Here is a 22034-nt window from a genome sequence, read left to right as displayed (position 1 = left end):
ACTGTGACTTTCCCTTTTCCCAGCTTTGCGGAGTCCAATCTTTGAGCATAAGAGTCTCCAGCAACCAACGTGACTCTTTGCGCAGGTACTTGGGCTTTGGTGCCAGAAGCTGGTGTACTAGTCTCTGTGCTGATATTCTGAGAGCTGACTTGGCCACCAGATTTCACAATAGCTCGAAATGACAGGGAGTATCTTACTTGCTCCGATTTCTTTAGAGGCTCTCCCTTTGTGGCCGGCTCTGCTCGCACAGCATGCCTCAGATTCTGCTGTGTCCCAGGCCGCATTACAACAAGACTGTTGTTCTTCATCCTTATCGTCTTGACACAATTAGGTTTCCCAGTTGTGCCCTCGTAAAACTCAAGCGTCCGTTCACATCCCAGTGAGAAAGAGCAAATCGATTTCTCCTGGTCCATTAGTTCCTCACCGTCATTGTGTATTGAAGTACTCGCTTGGTTGTTTCCATACTTGATGACCAGACATGAGTCCAGAGGTCCAGTTATCTCCGTACTCAAGTTTACAAGACTCAGGAGTCTTTTGATATTAGGGAAACCACTGATATCCTGTGGTGGGTGCACTGGATTTGTGTCAGTGTAAATATAGGGTGCATCCTGTGAGCACAACCAAGCTGTTGTTGCCTTGTGTCTTCCCTCGGTGTTCAGTTTCTGCAGGGACTCACATTCAACCCATACCGCATCACGGAGAACCTCATCATCGCAGAAGTCCTCTATATGTAACACAAAATTGTCCACCTTTCCCTCACGCTTTGGCAGCTCGTTTTGAACAGAGTTAAGGATATGACGTAGATCCTCAACTGAGGCAGCTTTGACATAGTCGAAAATCTCTTGAAGGTTTATCATTGTTGTCAGAGATTGTCGAGTCTGGCAGCAAAGTTTGCCAGGGAACCATCCGTAACACCTCAGAGTAGGCAACCTCCCACAACACTAAACACGACCTGGAAGGAAAATGGCACGAGAAAATGTGTAATGAAACTGCTGGTCGGGAGTAAAGTTAAATTTGCCAGTGAAAATATAGCTAGAGTAAGGATAAGAGGGGCAATATCAGAGATGTAAAAATTCACATTCAAAATAAGCTATCATTGAGAAAGAAGTAAAAGAGAAACTTACATCGTGTTTAAGGTGTTGTTGCCCAGTGCAAGCACTGGGCGAGAGGAGCCTAACTCAGGAGGCGAACTTCAGGAACCCCAGCGCACCCGCATACCAGGAGATCGGCTGTACTTCCTAGCCTGTCATGCCATTGTACATGCCTAAATTTTTTTTATTTTTTTATTTGTTATATAGTAGTGTTGAAAGTATTAAAACTGAACCGTATTATTTTAATCGTTCTTAAAACTGTGTTTGAAAATGATCTCTAGTTCCAAATTGATCAGCTAGGCGCTAGCCCTTTTGCACAAGCAAAATCTTCAAAAAATGTTCGCCTTATACGGCAAAATGTTCGCCATTAATACTCATCTGCTAACAGAATTTTGGACAGGATGCAGCTTTCGGCAGTGATCCTGCCATAAACTTTAAACTATATGATCGTTCCTGGGACATGCAAGACAAAGAGGTCTTGCAAGTCCGTCCATTAAAACTATAAAATTTCGATCCTGGAAATTTCATCTTCAAAAACTGAAAATGGAACAGAAAATTCGACAATATGATTTTTCAATTTTCTTTGGCATTTTGACTTCCAGTACCTCCATTTGGTTTCATACCATCATGAATCATCAACTAACTGACTAAAGTAGAAACATCTCGAAGTTCTAGTGTAAACTGATTGGTGATTTAGCAAACCCGAGAACGGAGAAATTATACCAACTTCCTAATTATTATATATAATTATAAATAAAGGGGTGCACAATATTCGACCTATAAATATGGAAAAATCATCGCGTCTCTGACTGTGACTGTGAGATGGATGTTATCAGTTTATATTATAAATACTAGCAGGAACCCGTATAACCCTAAAGTGGTGTCAAGACTCAAGAGACTAAAATAATTATTACCTATTTAATTCGCGTTTTTGACACCACTTGGGGTCCAAATTTTGGGCTCTAAAATCACTATTCCTTGGCCAATTTTTTGGGAACCAGTCAGGAGGGCGGAAGACGCGTGGGCGGAGGTCGCGTAGGCGGAAGACTTGAGGGCGGAGGACGCAAGGGCGGAAGTTTCCTAAAAGGTTGGACACGAGGGCGGAGGTCGCGAGGGCGGAGGTCGATCCCATGATTTGGGCGGAAGTCTCGTAAAACGATCACATGTCCTAAATGCTCGACTGGTAATACTACAAAACCTGAAACATCACACAACGTACTTCAAATTGTATAAATTATATAAGTTATATTCAATCATTTTAGTGGTACTGATTTCGAATTCTTTGTAACTTTAAAAACAAAATACACAGGGTTATAGAGAACGCTTAAAGGTAATATAAATCACAATGTAATCAATCAATTTTGTCAAAACCCGAATAGAATAATATCATGCAATAACATAAACATTTCACATAGCACTCTTTAGCAAATCAATATAGGTTAAAACATCATCCTCGTACGAATGGTAGTTCTGAACTATGCTGAGGTTTCTTCTATCCTTGTCGCTGTTGGCCTTCTTCCTCTTAGGCGGCTGCTCTCCAAGCGAATTCGCTAAGATCTTCTTGTCTGTCGAGGACTGTTCCATCTGGACTGCTGCAATGAAATTGTAGATGGTCGGGTTTGCGTGTCCGACTAGAGCAGAGAACTTCTTGTTCCAGGACTCCACCACGTTGTTTGTCCGGTTCATGTTGAAGTGGCTGCGTTCATAGGCATTCCACGTGGACGGAGGGAATTTAGCTCGTCCGGTGCCGGAGGCAGTCGTTAGTCCCTGGATCCAAGTGGTCTGGAAGTATGCCAGGAGATCGTCAATGTCGAGGCCTATCGGTATATCATCCAGGATTCTGAAAAACGCTTCGATGACGTCCTCGGTGGGGATAAAGGCTAGGAGCATCAGTCTCCGTATCCAGATTCGTGTAGGGGTGTAGTTCTTCTGGCCAGATGAGGGATCTGTCAGGACTTTTTCATACTCCTCCTTGTATCCAAGCCTCCCGACAGCTCTCATGACAGCCTGGCAGATATGAAAGAAGCACCCATCCACTTGGGCTGACTCGAATGTAGACGATAGGGCGTTCCTCAGGGCGAGCTCAAAGTCCACCATGATTCGGTCTGGAGAAAAGGAACCAAGGTTTTTGAGGGCGCCGAACGCTTCCATGTAGATGGGAGTGTCCTTGTGGGTCAGGAGAATGTAGACGCAAGGGAAGCACCAGGTTGAATCCTCCGTGAAGTTCACCATCTCCGCGTGGACAGTCAGTAACTGATAGAACCGCTGCGGTGAGGATGAGAAGGTTGCGTCGATATACCAGCTGCTGCTCTGCTCTAGGGCTGTCAGGTTGTTTTTTGTTGCGAAGATGATGACACGTCGATCGTCCAGGTTGTTGTCGTATTGAAGCATAGGTTCACCGGAGAGGGATCTGCAGTCGTCCTCTTCCAGTTGCGAGGGATGTAGGCGCTCTAGGTCTAGGGTTTCCGTATCAGCGGGCTCTCTGTGCCCTCTTCTTCACCGCTTGTTCGTTGGGGAGGCGGGCACGTGCATCCTGAGACATGGGACCAGTAACGGAGCAAACGATGTTGTGGTTAGTAGTCATCGTCGTAGCAGCCAGATCCTGGACTTTAGCGAGGACTTCTTTCAATTCACAGTCAGCGATATCAGCGTCGTGGTTATGTATCTGTGTCACTTTCACCAAGGATTCGTTCAGGGTATACAGACGACCACGGCAACAGTCTTTCTTCCTCACACATCTCCAGGCTTGGCGTCCATCGGTGGTAAGCTTTCCATCCTTAGAGTAGCGGAAACCACCGTGTAGGAGATTCTGACTGGTAGGAGTCCTTCCTCTGATAATCTTTACTGTATCCTCATCGTACATGGTTGTTATTGTAGTAGTTGAGATGTAGCTGGAACTAAATAATAAGATACTTCTATTCCCAACATCGGTCTTAAATATACTAGTTGTCTCTCGAGTCGTCTACGTTGTGACTCAAGTTGTTCGTTTCACTGTGCAATCTCTTCGTGTGAAAACAGTTGATCATATCCCAGATCAGTTTACAGATGCCAGATCAGATCCCAGATCGCTCGTGATGTTGTGATGTCCTCACATACCGTTGTGTTATATGAGATCATGACCATGGTGATTCATGACGTGAGTCGAAGTTATGTATCACGTGACTCGATTCGATAGTTTGAGTCACATGACACAAGGGCTTCTGGGATATGATCAACAGTTTTCACACGAAAAGATTGCACAGTGAAACGAACAACTTGAGTCACAACGTCAGAATCTCCTAGTCCAGATGGAACAGTCCTCGACAGACAAGAAGACCTTAGCGAATTCGCTTGAAGAAGCAGCAGCCTAAGAGGAGGAAGGCCAATAGCGACAAGGATAGAAGAATCTTCAGCATAGTTCAGAACTACCATTCGTACGAGGATGATGTTGTGCTATGTGAAATGTTTATGTTATTGTGATATTATTCTATTCGGGTTTGACAAAATTGATTGATTACATTGTGATTTATATTACCGTTAAGCGTTCTCTATAAGTATAACCCTGTGTATTTTGTTTGTAAAGTTACAAAGAATTCGAAATCAGTACCACTAAAATGATTGAATATAACTTTGATTGAATATAACTTATATAATTTATACAATTTGAAGTACGTTGTGTGATGTTTCCGGTTTTGTAGTATTACCAGTCGAGCATTTAGGACATGTGATCGTTTTACGAGTCTTCCGCCCAAATCATGGGATCGACCTCCGCCCTCGCGACCTCCGCCCTCGTGTCCAACCTTTTAGGAAACTTCCGCCCTTGCGTCCTCCGCCCTCAAGTCTTCCGCCTACGCGACCTCCGCCCACGCGTCTTCCGCCCTTGTGTCATATACCCAATTTTTTATTTGTTCATGCTGATTTGGAGGCCATTAAAGCATTTGACCCAGTCAAAAAAGTTTCAGTTGTATATCTTTTACAGTTTTTGCGGAAAGTCGCGTTAAAGTTGATGCCGTGGTGTCAGTAAAATGGCACGGATAACTATCGTCTCGCTTTATTATTATATATTAATATAATAAGATAACGAATACATTATTTTCAATTGGTCTTGCTTCCCTCCAAATTTCGCTGAAAATAGTTTTTGAACTGCAAAGAAATCTCGTTTCAAAGTTGGGTTGATTTCAATATTAAGTTGGACCTAAATTCACCATGAGGTTACAATAAAAATGTGCTCCGTCATAAATATTGTCAAATTCAAAGGATCGCGACAAAACCCCTTATTTCGGGGTCTGCCAATGTGCAGTGGCAATGCATGCATGTATGCGCAAGAGCAGAAATTGGCAAAATTCTTACCGAGCAACCAAAATTCAGCAATTTCTTTTAAAAATCTCCCTTTTTGAATTCTGCAAATCGGTTGTTGGGAAGCTGAGTTGTGGCTTTGTCAAAATTGTTGGTTTTAAACTGTTTGTATTGTCGCGATCAGAAGTGACGAATATAATATATATAAACTAATTACAATACTACAAATCTATTACATTTTTTGAGAATTATGTAATGTAACGCGATGGAAGTATTTTAAGCGGGCATATCCTGTCCAAACCCAGGATGCACGACATAAAGAATTTGTTTTAACTTGTTTGCATGAAAAGCATTAATATATATATTCTTATATGTCCACAAACAGCACACTCGTTCAAAACAAGTTCCTAGTACTTTTCTTTATATGATTACTTAACTAAACATTCTTACTTCTGAGTGTAGAGTTACACTTATACTGGGTCACGTACGAAACCGATCATATTGTTACACGGAGAATCTCTGTGAGGGAGAATTTATACACAGTTTACTTACACATTATTGCGCTGGGTATTTGCATTGTTTATCATCATTAACATTAAGGTAAAGTCTGCTGTTGCCAGTTGTGATTGTTTTGTTAATTGAGCACTATATTGTTAGTTGAACTATTTTGCTAATTGGTTTAATTAGGACAGCTTACTTATGAACTGTTCTTCAGGCAGTGCAGCTGAGCAAATCGTTTTCCGCAACAAATACAACACTTGAATACAGCACTTGTATTACAAGTGCTATGGAGGTCACTCCGAATAACGAATGTGAATCGCAAAATGTGATTGTGAATGTTGCAGCTGATGATTTTCAACAACTCGAAGCTCCAGGTTCTAATGCACTAAACGGTGAACCACCGCCTGATTTGTCCGACAATGATGGACAACCTAATGAAAATGTAACAGTAACAGTAGACGATGGTCAGCAAACTAAAGTTGCTGAAGAGACTGGGTGGTGTCGCTCTATTTTAAAATGTCCACCTCGTACATTATCAGGTTTGTTGTCATACTATAAGCTTATTCTCTGCAGCGTTGTTAATAACAGTCATTTGTTTTTGTCCGTCGTTTTCACTTTTCATAATTTAATCAACCACCGTGATACTTACGTGTACCACTTGAGACTTTACAAATAGCCACCCACAATAGACTTGAGACTATATATATATAATTATATGGAAATTTATTAAATTGTTTACTTTTTTATTGAACACGTTTTTACCCTTCTTCCCATTGTAGACTTTATACATATCATTTTTTATACCATATAAATTTAAATTATACATACCCAATTTAAAGTGTTTTAAGCCTTTGATCTCCAAGCAACTAATTTCTTTAAGTGAATCATCTCCCCGAGAGAATTACTGTTTTATCCAGAGTTAAAAGATTTACAAGTGCTAACATTCACAAGCATAATATAATACAACTATAATACAAGCACGATATCACCGAGATTGTGTATCTAAAATCAAAAATGGATAATTATCTTCGATTTTTTCTTTGTTTCAATTCTTTTCTTTCGAACACTCGTACTATGACTATGTGTGGTCTCAACAATTGTTATCATGTTTGATCGCTTTAATAAAATTGAAGATGTTCATGATGCTGAAGCTAATGGTCGTGAGACTGTTGTATCTTCTACCGTTGGTGAAGAAAGAGGGTTCCAAGAATTAGCTGCAGATTATCATTCAATCTTTAAATGTCCTATACGTACTTTAGCTGGTTCGTATTACTATTATTGACCGAATGTCCTAATCTTAACATTTTTGTCTTATAAATAAATTCGGAGTTTAGTACCATATGAAACGATCAGCATCGAGTTTCACAATAAAATTTTTCAGGTTGGACGTTTTGGTTGATTCTAGTAGCAGTTAAAATTGCAGCTATAACTCTTGTGATAATCTTCGCAGTAAGGGGTAAGTTTAAATCTAGCACATTCGTCGAAAATCAGTCTACAAATTCAGTTAATTCCAGGTCACCCTACTATACATGCTTCCATATCATACCAAATCGTGGTTGTATTTCAGTAACATTATTGTAACAGTAACCGATTAAGTGGTTGTATTTCAGTTACATTATTGTAACAGTAACCGATTTAGTTAATGGTGGGTGGACCGGGTGGACAGACTGGTCAGTGTGCACAGTAACATGTGGTGGAGGAACACGGTACAAAACCAGAACTTGCACTGATCCTGTCCCTGCACTTGGTGGAGCTGATTGTGGTGGGGATCAGGGTGGAGTGGTTACAGAAGCTTGTTCTACTCAACAATGTCCAGGTACACTTTATAGAGACCATATTTATTAAGTCTTTACATCTTAAATAGCCTTACCTTTAAGGTTATGTTCCTTAGAATTCCCAACGATGTTCCACTGGCTTCCCCATGTGTTCCTGTACCCAGGTATTATTTTCAGTCTAATTTCATGAAATTTGAATAACCAATTTATGATTCTGATCCCATTCTGATTTTTAAACCAGTTGGACAGAATTGTTTTAAAATTAGAGGAGACAAAATGAAAAGCGATATATTAAAAGTTAATGCAAGATCAGGGGAAATCAGGGCGAACTTCAGTACATCATAACTCTAAAACATATTATTTTCTTGTTTAAAACATCAAACTGTCTAATTAAGCTACAAACCACAACAAGCACAATCTGCACTGTCATCTACTGAAGTTCTAGAACATTCTCGAACATTCTAGAACATTATCGAACATTCTAGAACCATCATCTAAAGTTTTTACATAAGAGCTACCGAGAAACGCTACGACGATATAGTGGTTACGAGATGTCCGTGTCCGTAAAGGAGTAAAAACCAAAACACACAAAAGTTGACAGCGCTGTCGTCGGTTTTATGACAATATTGTCGTCGTTATGACAACAACACTGTTGTCACCATGACAACACCGTTGTACAACTCTTGTGCTTGTAACAGTCCGGGGGATTGGTTGAGGAACTTATCCGTAGAATGCACTCTCAGCGGCGTGCTCAGCGACGATCTCTGCTGAGGGTTCAGCTGATCGTTTTCCAAAATCAACAAATGGTTCACCGTTCTGCTGGGGTTCAGCTGATCGTTTTCCAAAATCAACAAATGGTTCACCGTTCTGTTGGGGTTCAGCTGATCGTTTTCCAAAATCAACAAATGGTTCACCGTTCTGTTGGGGTTCAGCTGATCGTTTTCCAAAATCAACAAATGGTTCACCGTTCTGCTGGGGTTCAGCTGATCGTTTTCCAAAATCAACAAATGGTTCACCGTTCTGCTGGGGTTCAGCTGATCGTTTTCCAAAATCAACAAATGGTTCACCGTTCTGCTGGGGTTCAGCTGATCGTTTTCCAAAATCAACAAATGGTTCACCGTTCTGCTGGGGTTCAGCTGATCGTTTTCCAAAATCAACAAATGGTTCACCGTTCTGCTGGGGTTCAGCTGATCGTTTTCCAAAATCAACAAATGGTTCACCGTTCTGCTGGGGTTCAGCTGATCGTTTTCCAAAATCAACAAATGGTTCACCGTTCTGCTGGGGTTCAGCTGATCGTTTTCCAAAATCAACAAATGGTTCACCGTTCTGCTGGGGTTCAGCTGATCGTTTTCCAAAATCAACAAATGGTTCACCGTTCTGCTGGGGTTCAGCTGATCGTTTTCCAAAATCAACAAATGGTTCACCGTTCTGCTGGGGTTCAGCTGATCGTTTTCCAAAATCAACAAATGGTTCACCGTTCTGCTGGGGTTCAGCTGATCGTTTACCAAAATCAACAAATGGTTCACCGTTCTGTTGGGGTTCAGCTGATCGTCTTATTGGAGGCTGACACTGAGTCAGAGCGATCAGTCCTAGCACTAGTAGAAAACAGAATACTTTCGTCATTGCTGCGGGTCTGGTGTTTTTTAAGGCTAAAACAATAGGATGTAATGAATATGACAATACTTAAATAGTTCAACGTTTTTTACAAATATCAATCGATATCAGATAAAAATGAGATTTAAAAAAAATTAAATGCGGAGTTACGTGAGACTGAAACCTGGTAAAAGGAACAAAACTGAAAGTTAAAGCCCTGATAAAGCAAATATACCACCGTGTTCTAAGGAGAAATCATTCGTATCAGAAGTCGTTCAAAAGTTAGATCAAAATATTCTATTCTATTATATTTATATTGTTGAAGCAGAAAAGGAAAAAAGCAACCAGCTGCTAAAATTTAACGCTGGAAAAAACCCGGAAATCGGCATATTTAGGTGTCTAAAAAACCATGTTAATAGAGATCTAAAATTTGTTGGATACCGGACTCTAATTTTCTTCACGATAATAATCGTAAATCCAAGAAGGGAGCGGGTGCCTTAAATTGATACAGTCTGGGCGAGAGTCATGAAAAAAATAACGATTCGTTGAAATATCGTCCCATGGTCTTAAACAAATTAGAACTTCAACTCAAAGAGAACTGAATGTTGGTGAACTGGAAGTGAAGCAGCTATATAAGGACAGCTGTGCTCAAAATATTTGGTCTCAACATTCCTTTTTTTCTGCTTACTTGTATCAGGATACATTGTATCACGTGGTGACCCCCGTTTCACTATAGTTTAAGTGTAGTTAAACTACTGTGATAAATTTAAATTTAAGTCCGAAAAAGAATTTCACTGTAGTTTGCTTGCATCAAGATACCTTACTAGCTTGCATCAAGATATAACTTATAGTATGGTAGGTAAACTGTGCTACACTCCAACAACGTACTCCAACAACGTACTGCAACAACGGACTGCTCTCAAATCATTAAAATCTAAGAAATCTGAATTAAAATTTCTCCCAGCCGATAAGGGCAACGCCACTGTGGTGTTACTGTTAACCCACGAACAATACATAAATAAAGTTAATGATCACTTGACATCAGGTAGCTACACCCTTTTGAACAAAGACCCCACACAATCCGTCACCTAGACCTCCTGTTTTGTTGATATTACGTTAAGTGTTTAGTGCGAGCAATATTTTTATTGGCTGTATGAGTATCTTCGGTTGTGTAGGATATTTTTTGACGCGATTTAAACTTATTAACAAAAAACACTATTAGCTTCCTCCCTGTGACCACGGGTTTTCTAGTCTCTTACTTATAATTCAAAAAATTGTTTCTGTATGTACGACCGCCCACGTGCAAATTAGGTGAAAAATAAGAATTTGCATAGTAACCATGGTAACGGTGTTGAAACGCGCACGTGCAAAGATTTTGATCGGCTTTGTAGTAATTACGTTGTGTTTATATTAGCTTATTAGTGCGGGCTACATTTTAATCTAGGCAGTTAATCGGCTGTATCTTCGGCTGTGACAGATATTTTTTGATGCGATAAAAACTGACTACCAAAGAATACTACTACTACTAGCTTCATCCCTGTTACCACAGGCTTTCTAGTCATTATTATAATTCAAAGAATTATTTCCGTATGTAGAATGTATGTACGACCGCCCACGTGCATATTATTATTAGGTAAAAAGCAAAAGATTGCATAGTAACGATGGTAACGAGGGTTGTTACACGCACGTGCACGTGCAAAAATTGTTAGAACGGCATTTTATCGGTTTAGTTGATATTACGTTGTGTTTAGCGCCAGCAAGGGTTGAGACACAGTTAATAAACTGCGGAGTGACTAAAATGCTATACAGCAAAAACAGAACGCTCCAACCAAACACTCCACCTACTGATCCTAACCACCCTAACAACTCTCTAGCTCTCTCTCTTCAACCCTCATTCCCTCACTCCTCTTGGTGCACAAAACCATTCTAACCTATGTATGTCCCCCCTACGGGTTCCACAAGCCCAACGGTACATAGTTAGACGAAAAACAGAGAAGCCTTGATTGCCAGACCAAGGACTGCATCAGTAGCAGCGAAATACGGATATACCTTCTCCCTTACAGTCAGCGAGCTGACAACTATCTGACTGTGTCTTTTAGGCCTTGCCACACCACCTTCGCTATTGCATCCGCTCGCCCGTATTCACTGACACATGCCACACCTGGGTTTAGTATGAAGATGTACGCATATTCACCCAAGATGCGGAGATGCCTCAGTTTAGCGAGTTGAGATACAACAGCAAACTCACAGGAGCATGGATCAGAATCATCAGTTACCAACCTGACACCGTTTCGGGGCTTTAATCGCAATACAGTTTCCTGTCAGGCGCCCCAGCAGTCCACCCTTGAACCACCATCTGATCCGAGAGTCACTTGAGGAGACCCGTTAGAGCTCGCAATTGGCGACGAGATAACGTTTATGGTACCTCTAGATGTTATAGTGAACTCTCAAGCTCCAACCTTCCTGAACTCCCACTCCCTCTTTCTCGATAACAAGTAAATCCATCTGGAACAGTGGGCTGCCTCTTTCCCGCTGTCCCGTACCAGCTTCTTCAGCTCTCTTCCCCTAAAACCAATCCTCCTCGCAGCTCTCTCCAAACTCTGCGCAACCACTCCCCTAGCTCCAACTTCGACTGCGGCATTATAACAGCACCAACCTTTCGCCTGAATCTCAGCCTGCAGACCGCTGTATCGGTCGAGCTTGTACTCGTGCGATTCAGCGATCCGCTCTTCAGATGGTACTGTTAGCTCCCACCAAATAACTGTCTTTGCCGACCTTGAGAATATCACAAGGTCCGGCCTCAGCCGTGTTTCCACAATCTCACTGGGAAACTTAAGCTGCCCCTCAAGGTCTGACATCACTATCCAATCCCGATACCCACTCAGGATCCCAAAACCACGACTCTCCTTCCGGTCGTCTGTACCTGCTTTTCTTTTCCCAGCAGGAACAAAATCAATGAACTGCCTTCCATCGCCGGCCTTGTTCTTATAAGTGTTCACTCGGCGATCACAATGGAAGACAACCTGTTCAGAGATCTGCTTCAGAACCTTGTCGTGCCGCCATCTATACCTTCCTTGACTAAGGGCCACCTTACACCCAGCCAAAATGTGCTGAATGGTGCCCATCCTCTCCTCACATAACTTGCACTTCCCATCCTCATCTTCACTCCACTTGGAAACCATAGAGGGGGTTAAGAGGGTGCCGTACACAGCACTTAGCATGAACCCAATAAGTGAGTCACCATACTTAAGTGTATGCCAGCTCAAATCCGTCTTCATTACGAGCTCTCTCCACTCACCCCACCTGCTCTGCATCTCCAGAGAACCTACTTGCACCTACCTCTCTCTTTCAATGTTCTCCTTCACTCTCAGCATAACCTCCCTCTCTCTTTCCCGCTCATCCATCCTCTCCCAAGGTTTTTTCCAGTCACCAAAACCGATGCCAACTCTTTTTTGAGGTTGCACCATCCCTCGCACCGATTCACAGACCAAATCTCTTCTGGCCTCTTCCAGTTCTGTCTCAGGCCTCCAAACTCTACCAGAACGAACTTGGGGCTGGACTGCTTTAATCAGGTCATCCTTAGATGTTTGATAGGATTGCAACAGTCGACACTTCTCTATCTTCCATGTATCTGTAATCGGCTGAAGAAAAAGGAGAAGTAGAATAAACAGAAGGAGCAGGACTTAGATTACTGCAATGGTTAAACCCGAAATTTTTAGGTAATTAAGTAACAATTTTGCCCAAAAAATCATGAATCGAATTATCTTTGGGCAAAATTCTTACTCGAAAAATTTTGAATTTCGTGTCGTTTTTTCAAAACGAGATGTTCAGTTCTTTTGGTTATAATATCATCAACTTTAGTCTTGGGAATGCTTCAATGGCGCATCACCTTCTTTGAAGATGTCAACATGGTTACTTTTGGTAAAGTCCTGGGATTGCTCCCGTTATTAATGGTTTTGTGGTATTTATAATTATAGTTCACATTGAGGACTTAAGAGGTCTTGTAGAAAAAAATTATTTTCAGTCTAATTTCATGAAATTTGAATAACCAATTTATGATTCTGATTTTTTAAACCAGTTGGACAGAATTGTTTTAAAATTAGAGGAGACAAAATGAAAAGCGATATATTAAAAGTTAATGCAAGATCAGGGGAAATCAGGGCGAACTTCAGTACATCATAACATATTATTTTCTTGTTTAAAACATCAAACTGTCTAATTAAGCTACAAACTACAACAAGCACAATCTGCACTGTCATCTACTGAAGTTCTAGAACATTCTCGAACATTCTAGAACATTATCGAACATTCTAGAACCATCATCTAAAGTTTTTACATAAGAGCTACCGAGAAACGCTACGACGATATAGTGGTATTACGAGATGTCCGTGTCCGTAAAGGAGTAAAAACCAAAACAAACAAAAGTTGACAGCGCTGTCGTCGGTTTTATGACAATATTGTCGTCGTTATGACAACAACACTGTTGTCACCATGACAACACCGTTGTACAACTCTTGCGCTTGTAACAGTCCGGGAGATTGGTTGAGGAACTTATCCGTAGAATGCAGCCTCAGCGGCGTGCTCAGCGACGATCTCTGCTGAGGGTTCAGCTGATCGTTTTCCAAAATCAACAAATGGTTCACCGTTCTGCTGGGGTTCAGCTGATCGTTTTCCAAAATCAACAAATGGTTCACCGTTCTGCTGGGGTTCAGCTGATCGTTTTCCAAAATCAACAAATGGTTCACCGTTCTGCTGGGGTTCAGCTGATCGTTTTCCAAAATCAACAAATGGTTCACCGTTCTGTTGGGGTTCAGCTGATCGTCTTATTGGAGTCCGACACTGAGTCAGAGCGATCAGTCCTAGCACTAGTAGAAAACAGAATACTTTCGTCATTGCTGCGGGTCTGGTGTTTTTTAAGGCTTAAACAAAAGGAAACGAATATGACAATACTTCAATAGTTCAACGTTTTTTACAAATATCAATCAATACCAGATAAAAATAAGATTTAAAAAAATTAAATGCGGAGTTATGTGAGACTGAAACCTGGTAAAAGGAACAAAACTGAATGTTAAAGCCCTGATAAAGCAAATATACCACCGTGTTCTAAGGAGAAATCAGTCGTATCAGAAGTCGTTCAAAAGTTAGATCAAAATATTCTATTCTATTATATTGTTGAAGCAGAAAAGGAAAAAAGCAACCGGCTGCTAAAATTTAACGCTGGAAAAAACCCGGAAATCGGCATATTTAGGTGTCTAAAAAACCATGTTAATAAAGATCTAAAATTTGTTGGATACCGGACTCTAATTTTCTTCACGATAATAATCGTAAATCCAAGAAGAGAGCGGGTGCCTTAAATTGATACAGTCTGGGCGAGAGTCATGAAAAAACGATTCGTTGAAATATCGTCCTATGGTCTTAAACAAATTAGAACTTCAACTTAAAGAGAACTGAATGTTGGTGAACTGGAAGTGAAGCAGCTATATAAGGACAGCTGTGCTCAAAATATTTGGTCTCAACATTCTTTTTTTTCTGCTTACTTGTATCAGGATACATTGTATCACGTGGTGACCCCCGTTTCACTATAGTTTAAGTGTAGTTAAACTACTGTGATAAATTTAAATTTAAGTCCGAAAAAGAATTTCACTGTAGTTTGCTTGCATCAAGATACCTTACTAGCTTGCATCAAGATATAACTTATAGTATGGTAGGTAAACTGTGCTACACTTCAGTCTGTTACTATGATATGTGATAAATTTAAATTAAAATAAAATTTGTCACTGTTGAAGTTTAATCAGGCAGTCCAAAAAAGAATTTAACTGTAGTTTTCTTGCATCAAGATACCTTACTAGCTTGCATCAAGATATAACTTATAGTATGGTAGGTAAACTGTGCTACACTCCAACAACGTACTCCAACAACGTACTGCAACAACGGACTGCTCTCAAATCATTAAAATCTAAGAAATCAGAATTAAAATTTCTCCCAGCCGATAAGGGCAACACCACTGTGGTGTTACTGTTAACCCACGAACAATACATAAATAAATTGAATGATCACTTGACATCAGGTAGCTACACCCTTTTGAACAAAGACCCCACACAATCCGACACCTCCTGTTTTGTTGATATTACGTTAAGTGTTTAGTGCGAGCAATATTTTTATTGGCTGTATCTTCGGTTGTGTAGGATATTTTTTGACGCGATTTAAACTTATTAACAAAAAACACTATTAGCTTCCTCCCTGTGACCACGGGTTTTCTAGTCTTACTTATAATTCAAAAAATTGTTTCTGTATGTACGACCGCCCACGTGCAAATTAGGTGAAAAATATAGTAACCATGGTAACGGTTTTGAAACGCGCACGTGCTAAGATTTTGATCGGCTTTGTAGTAATTACGTTGTGTTTATATTAGCTTATTAGTGCGGGCTACATTTTAATCTAGGCAGTTAATCGGCTGTATCTTCGGCTGTGACAGATATTTTTTGATGCGATAAAAAGTAAAACTGACTACCAAAGAATACTACTACTACTAGCTTCATCCCTGTTACCACAGGCTTTCTAGTCATTATTATAATTCAAAGAATTATTTCCGTATGTAGAATGTATGTACGACCGCCCACGTGCATATTATTATTAGGTAAAAAGCAAAAGATTGCATAGTAACCATGGTAACGAGGGTTGTTACACGCACGTGCACGTGCAAAAATTGTTAGAACGGCATTTTATCGGTTTAGTTGATATTACGTTGTGTTTAGCGCCAGCAACATTTTAATCGGCTGAAGAAAAAGGAGAAGTAGAATAAGCAGGACTTAGATTACTGCACTGGTAAAACCCGAAATTTTTAGGTAATTAAGTAACAATTTTGCCCAAAAAATCATGAATCGAATTATCTTTGGGCAAAATTCTTACTCGAAAAATTTTGAATTTCGTGTCGTTTTTTCAAAACGAGATGTTCACTTCTTTTGGTTATAATATCATCAACTTTAGTTTTGGGAATACTTCAATGGCGCATCACCTTCTTTGAAGATGTCAACATGGTTACTTTTGGTAAAGTCCTGGGATTGCTCCCGTTATTAATGGTTTTGTGGTATTTATAGTTCACATTGAGGACTTATTAAGTTAAGACTTAAGAGGTCTTGTAGAAAAAAAATTATTTTCAGTCTAATTTCATGAAATTTGAATAGCCAATTTATGATTCTGATTTTTTAAACCAGTTGGACAGAATTGTTTTAAAATTAGAGGAGACAAAATGAAAAGCGATATATTAAAAGTTAATGCAAAACAAGGCCCTGGCCCCTGATGGGATTCTTGGAGAGTCCTCAAAACTGTGCCAAAGCCTTTGCATACCCACTTAGTGTTTTATTTAACCTGTCTTTCTCAAGCGGATGCATACCACCTGATTGGAGCTGGCACTTGTAGTACCTAGTTGCACAAAAAGGGCGATTAAGTCTTCGGTTGAGACTACAGGCCTTATTCTCGTTAAAATTCTTGTAATGAAAGTCTTTGAAGGTGCATAAGACTGCATTATACGCTGCATGTTCTGATTCTGTTGGATGACCGGACAACCGGTTTTGTTAATGAACGTTCATGCACAACCAAATGTACCGTTCACGGGCAAATCTTGCACACAGTCTTAAAACTAGGATCTTTTGTTACCTTTGCTGATGACACCAATTATTTTGTTGTCGGCAAAAACAAAACGTGAGGCATATGAACGAGGAAATGGTGCTTTTGTTAATCATTACATCTTATATGAGGAGCGAATAAATTACATAATAAACATGGTCCAGTGCTGCTGCTACCAGACACTTCAAACCCACCATGGCCAATGAAACAATAAGTTTTCATGAAAACAAAAAGTTTTATTTTACATTCCTTTCATAAAATAAAATATGAGCTTAAAACCACGAATTAGTTAACTAGAAGTTAAACTTGAGGAAATAGTCTTTGTGGGTTGTATATAATTATTCAAAAACTTTATTTGTTAAGGTATTTTTATTATGGGAGTGGTTTTTTACATTTAGTTGAGACAAGGTCAGTTTTCTCTTTTGTCTCAGAAAAATTTCTACTTTACAGTAGGCAAGTGCTGAGTGGCAGGAAAGATTTAGAAAGATTGAAAGAATTTAGAAAATTAGAATTAGAAATGTAGAAAGATCATTATAAAATTACATGTGTCGCAGTTTCCCAATCAGTTAAATGAAAGTTATACAACCAAACATTAAAAAAGAACATAATATCTTAAATAAAGAAATTAAATGGTTTGAAAGTGTGCACGAAAATTAAGGTTTCTAAGTCATTAGCTTACTTTTAGGAAATCTTTTCAAGAAATAGATTCTAAACAAATTTTGGTCTCTCCTAAAATGTATTCCTTCATTAAATAATTTACTGAATTGACTATTTTGTGAGTATGTTGTGAGGTTCTGAGCTGTTTCTTATGGTCTGAATCCTTGTAGACAGGACATTCTTTAAGCAAATGGACTTCGGTCTTCTTTAATGATGTCACTAAAACGGTGAGCTCGTTCAGGAGGTTATGGTGATTCTGTCTGAGCGCAGCAGAAGTGGCAAGACTCTGTCTAGAAGATGCTTGAGTTTTTTCCAGCATATCGCCCGTTTCGATATTAAGTTTGTGGGAGCTTGTCCTTCAGCCATGTGGTACATCGGGTTTTTCTTTTCGTGAATAGGTAGAGACCAGGATGGTTCTAATCCAAAGCTGCTTTGACTTCTGTTGTTAGGAAAAGTAAGCCTTTTTGGTTTCAGTCGAGCTTTTTCCACTTTTCTTGGAACAATTTCTCGTTCTAACTCCGAACGAGTTGGCTGTTTGGCATGGGACATTCTTCGAGACAATTGTTCGTTTAATTGCTCCTGGGTCAAATGCGTCGGTCAGCGCTCTCGATGTTCGGAACCAGGTTCTGCTAGTTAGCTAAAGTAAACTTGAGGAAATTTTTTGGTGATTGTATATAATTATTTAAAAACTTTATTTGGTTGTTAGTTTTTAATTATGGTAAGGGGTTAAAAATTTAGTGAGACAAGGTCATTTTTCTCTATTATCTTAGAAAAATTTCACTTTACATAGGTTATGCGGGAGTGGCAGGAATGAGGGACAAAACGCTGGGGCTAACAAGGCCCATTACAAACCATTCGACATGGCAATGATGTCATTAATGCTTAATTCGTCTGAACTGACCTACTGCACTTGTACATTCTATAAAAATTCTTCTAAATAGGGTATAAAAATGCATAACCAAACACACAAACAAAATGTTTATAATCCTTATAATAAATTTTCTATAGAAACTTTTAAATTTAAATATAAAACTAATAAACCTATATATATTAATTCATTTTGCACCCAGAGAAAGATGTGATCACAGAGGTAGTTTCGATATTATGTTCATGCAAGGTAATGGGGCTGCTGCAAGTTATATTTTGCTAAGATATTACCGCTTTTTCAAGCTTAAGTAAATCTAGGCAAGGTCAATTTTAAAGTTTTTGAATTTTGTCGAACGCTGTTTAAGGCTAAGTTCCAGTCTTTTGGTTCCCTTCCTTTTTGAGTGTGAGGATGGTGATTCTTATGGATGATTTGAGGTGATTGGGTTATAACAGGTAAAATGAAGTTAGCATGAGATTTTGTCGTACTGTATTCCATATTTTCCCCCCTGCTCTGTAATATGTAGCTGTCTGATGGTTAGGGTGGGAATGAGGGTCCATTTGCCAAGTCTGCCAAAATGTTTTCAAAGAGGGAGTATAGTGAATAGGGTTCTAAATTTCAAGACCTTGAAGATGTCATTAATAACAATGGTAGAAGTACAGTTTAAAGCACATTCATGATTTCAGAGTGTTGAAGAGGGGTTTTGTATGCTCCTTTCTGTAGAATTCCTTGCCCAAGATTTGCTCCCCGAAAGGGTCTGCACGTGCACTAGTTTTAAAAATTACCAAGTATGCTTCTTTATCTCCAAACATTATGCGGGCACACATTTTCTGTGCTTTGGAACAAGGTTCAAGTTTTTTGTTAGATGCCCCTCCCCAACAGTTATACCATATGCAAGATAGCTTTCAAACAGAGTGTGATATAGATCTTTATGGGGTATGTGGGAATGTTATCTTTAATTCTATGTAGCATCAACAGCACGGCAGTTGTTTTGCGCATTTCCTTCTATGTGCGTTCCAGTTTAGGTCTTCATCGATTGTTACACCTAAGAATTAGTTTCATGGACTCTCTCCAAGGGTATGCCATTGATATTGATTTCTTGATCAGAGGGTGTATCTTCATCTTTGTTGATCGAGAGTGTGAGAATTCAAGGTAACAGCTCTTGCCATGTTTATGTGAAGTCTAATTGGCAAGCATGTAGCGGTGTACGGAATTTTAGGCTTCATTGGCTTTTTTTGTATGCTAGGTTTTTACCTTTTTGCAGCGACGAAAGAATATTTGTGTCATCACAAATAGAACAAATTAGAGTTCTTTTCAGAGTTTGTAAGATCGTTTATGTAAGATTAAGAACAGAAGGGGGCCCTAACAGCTCCCTGTGGCTCTCCAAAAAGCACAGGTAGAAGTATCAGATATTACTTTGAGCACACCAACATTAATTGTCTACGTCGGAAAGATAACTGGCCAGGAGTTTTGTGTGCCGTCCTCTGATCCGTATGTGTTTAATTTTTTGAGAAGTATTGATGAGCTATTGTATCAAATGCTTTACTTAGGTCGATAAAATTCCTAAAAACTTGATTAACCGGCTTGAGTGACTCTGGAATGGTGTGAATAGAGTAGTTGAGTGCATGTGAATGTTGATGACCCTTTCGAACTCCAACTGGCTATCGTGGGCAGTATTCCTGACTCGAGAAGAAAACATAAAGCCGTGAGTAATAACCTTTCAAAATATTTTACACGAAAATTGGGAGAGAGGAAATTGCGATTAATTTTTTAAGTTTCTTCGTATCGGTTTGATACCGCTAGAATGGGCAATTTTACCTATCTTAGATGCGAAGGCATCCCTGTTGACATAAGGTTGTTGTATTGGTATGTAAGCACTGGGCTGAGAAATGTGTGAGGACCTTTTAAGAACACTGATGGGGAAATCCACTAGCTTTGCCCATTTTTGTAGCTCTGATATGATAGAGATATTTCCAATCTCAGTGGCAGTCTGTTAAGTACATCGAATTTGGTTTATTTTTGGTAAAAATTCAACAAATAAGGATGTGGCTCATTTCCATTTCCCCATCATCTGTGTTCATTCAATTTCGGACGCTATTGAGCAAAGTACTCATTAAAATAGGTGTTGGCTATGAGGTCTAATACGTTCTGTATGCGTACTCCGTCGACACAGAATTAAGGCCTTAATGGTTTTTTTGCATTTTCCTCCTCTAATCTGTGATAACGATCCCAGCTGTCTTATCGTCATCATCAGCGTCTCCTTGATGATCCATAAACTTAGTACAGTTAAAATTTCCTTTTTTGACTTTGTTATTAACACCTTTGACAAGACATCGACGATAGTTTGAAAATTTTGTGTGAGGATCATATTTCCATCTGGACTACATTCTTTTGACGTTTTCGAGGCTATCCAGTCATCATACAGTGGGTGGTAACCCCCCCCCCCCCCCCCCCCCCCCCCCCCCCCCCCCCTGTGTGGTGCCCCTCCCTAAAATGTGAACAATTAACAACAATATGTGGATTTTAGAGAATACACCCATAAAATCTTGAAAAAAGTGGTTTTCTAGAGAAAAAGGCAGTTTTTCTAGTACCCCTCAGTAATGAAACAAATTTTAGTGAAACAAATTTTAAATTTTAGCCTTTATTTTACAATCATAATATATTAATATTTATAAGCCTCCGTTTGGAAAAGTTTTAAATATTAATATATTCAAATTTCTATTTAAAATTCAATTTTATGATATAAGTCAAGATAACTGGGCCGCCAAAAGCCGGCCGCATGGGATGATCTTGAAAAACAATTAAATTTGTTTTATGATTATTATACACAAATAGGAATAAATGTAAAACTATCCGTGTTTTTAATAAATAAATGATAATCTTACCTAAATCCAAAAGCCAGCTTGTAAAATTTACTATAGATCATATTATATCGTCAATCCTGAATATTTATAATGCAACAATTCATTAATCATAACAACGTAACGCCAGCCCCTATACTCATCCCCCAAATGTTATGCGGCGCGGCTCAAGCCACGCATGCCGTATATTTTCATTTGTTGAATTTTTTCAAAAACAACCCAAATTCGAGTACTATCAGACCTCACGTGAGGGTGAAATATCTCATAATATTTCCGATTTACAAAATGGCAAAAGCTAAGTGATTTTCCCCATCAGTGGTGATTAAAAAGGCCTCACACATTCTCTCCCAGTCCTTTCCATACAATACAACAATCTTATGTCAACAGGATGCTTCCCGCCATCCTTATGAAGGTAAAATAGCCCCATCTACAAAAGATAATGAAGAACACTTCCAAAATTATCGTCCAATTTCTAACTCTCCCAATTTTTGGTAAAATTTTTGAAAAGGTTATCTACTCACGGCTTTATGGTTTTCTCTCAAGTCAGGGAATACTGTGGCGATAGCCAGTTTGGTTCAGAGAAAAGGTCATTCAACATCACATGCACTCAACTACTCAATTCAACCACATTCAGCAAACACTCAAAGCCGGTAATCATGTTGTTTAGGAAATCTTTATCGACCTAAGTAAAAGCATTTGATACAATATACACTCAATACTTCTCAAAAAATTAGACACATACGAGTCTCCAGAGGACGGCACGACAAACTCCTGGAAAGTTTATCTTTCG

At 39.4% G+C, this 22034-nt stretch overlaps 1 protein-coding gene across 1 annotated transcript; it reads right to left on the bottom strand.

Annotated features, from left to right (window-relative positions):
* Window positions 1-2498: 2498 nt before the first annotated feature.
* Window positions 2499-3482, bottom strand: LOC134822193 (uncharacterized). The gene has a single exon (XM_063833105.1). The coding sequence runs from the start codon at window positions 3480-3482 to the stop codon at window positions 2499-2501; it is 984 nt and encodes a 327-aa protein (XP_063689175.1).
* Between the last annotated feature and the right edge of the window lie 18552 nt (window positions 3483-22034).

Source organism: Bolinopsis microptera, chromosome 10, assembly GCF_026151205.1.
Source record: "Bolinopsis microptera isolate Bmic1 chromosome 10, MBARI_Bmic_1.0, whole genome shotgun sequence".
NCBI classification, from domain to species: Eukaryota; Metazoa; Ctenophora; class Tentaculata; order Lobata; family Bolinopsidae; genus Bolinopsis; species Bolinopsis microptera.
The sequence above is the reverse complement of the archived record's forward strand: the minus strand, read 5'-3'. Positions and strand labels throughout refer to the sequence as shown.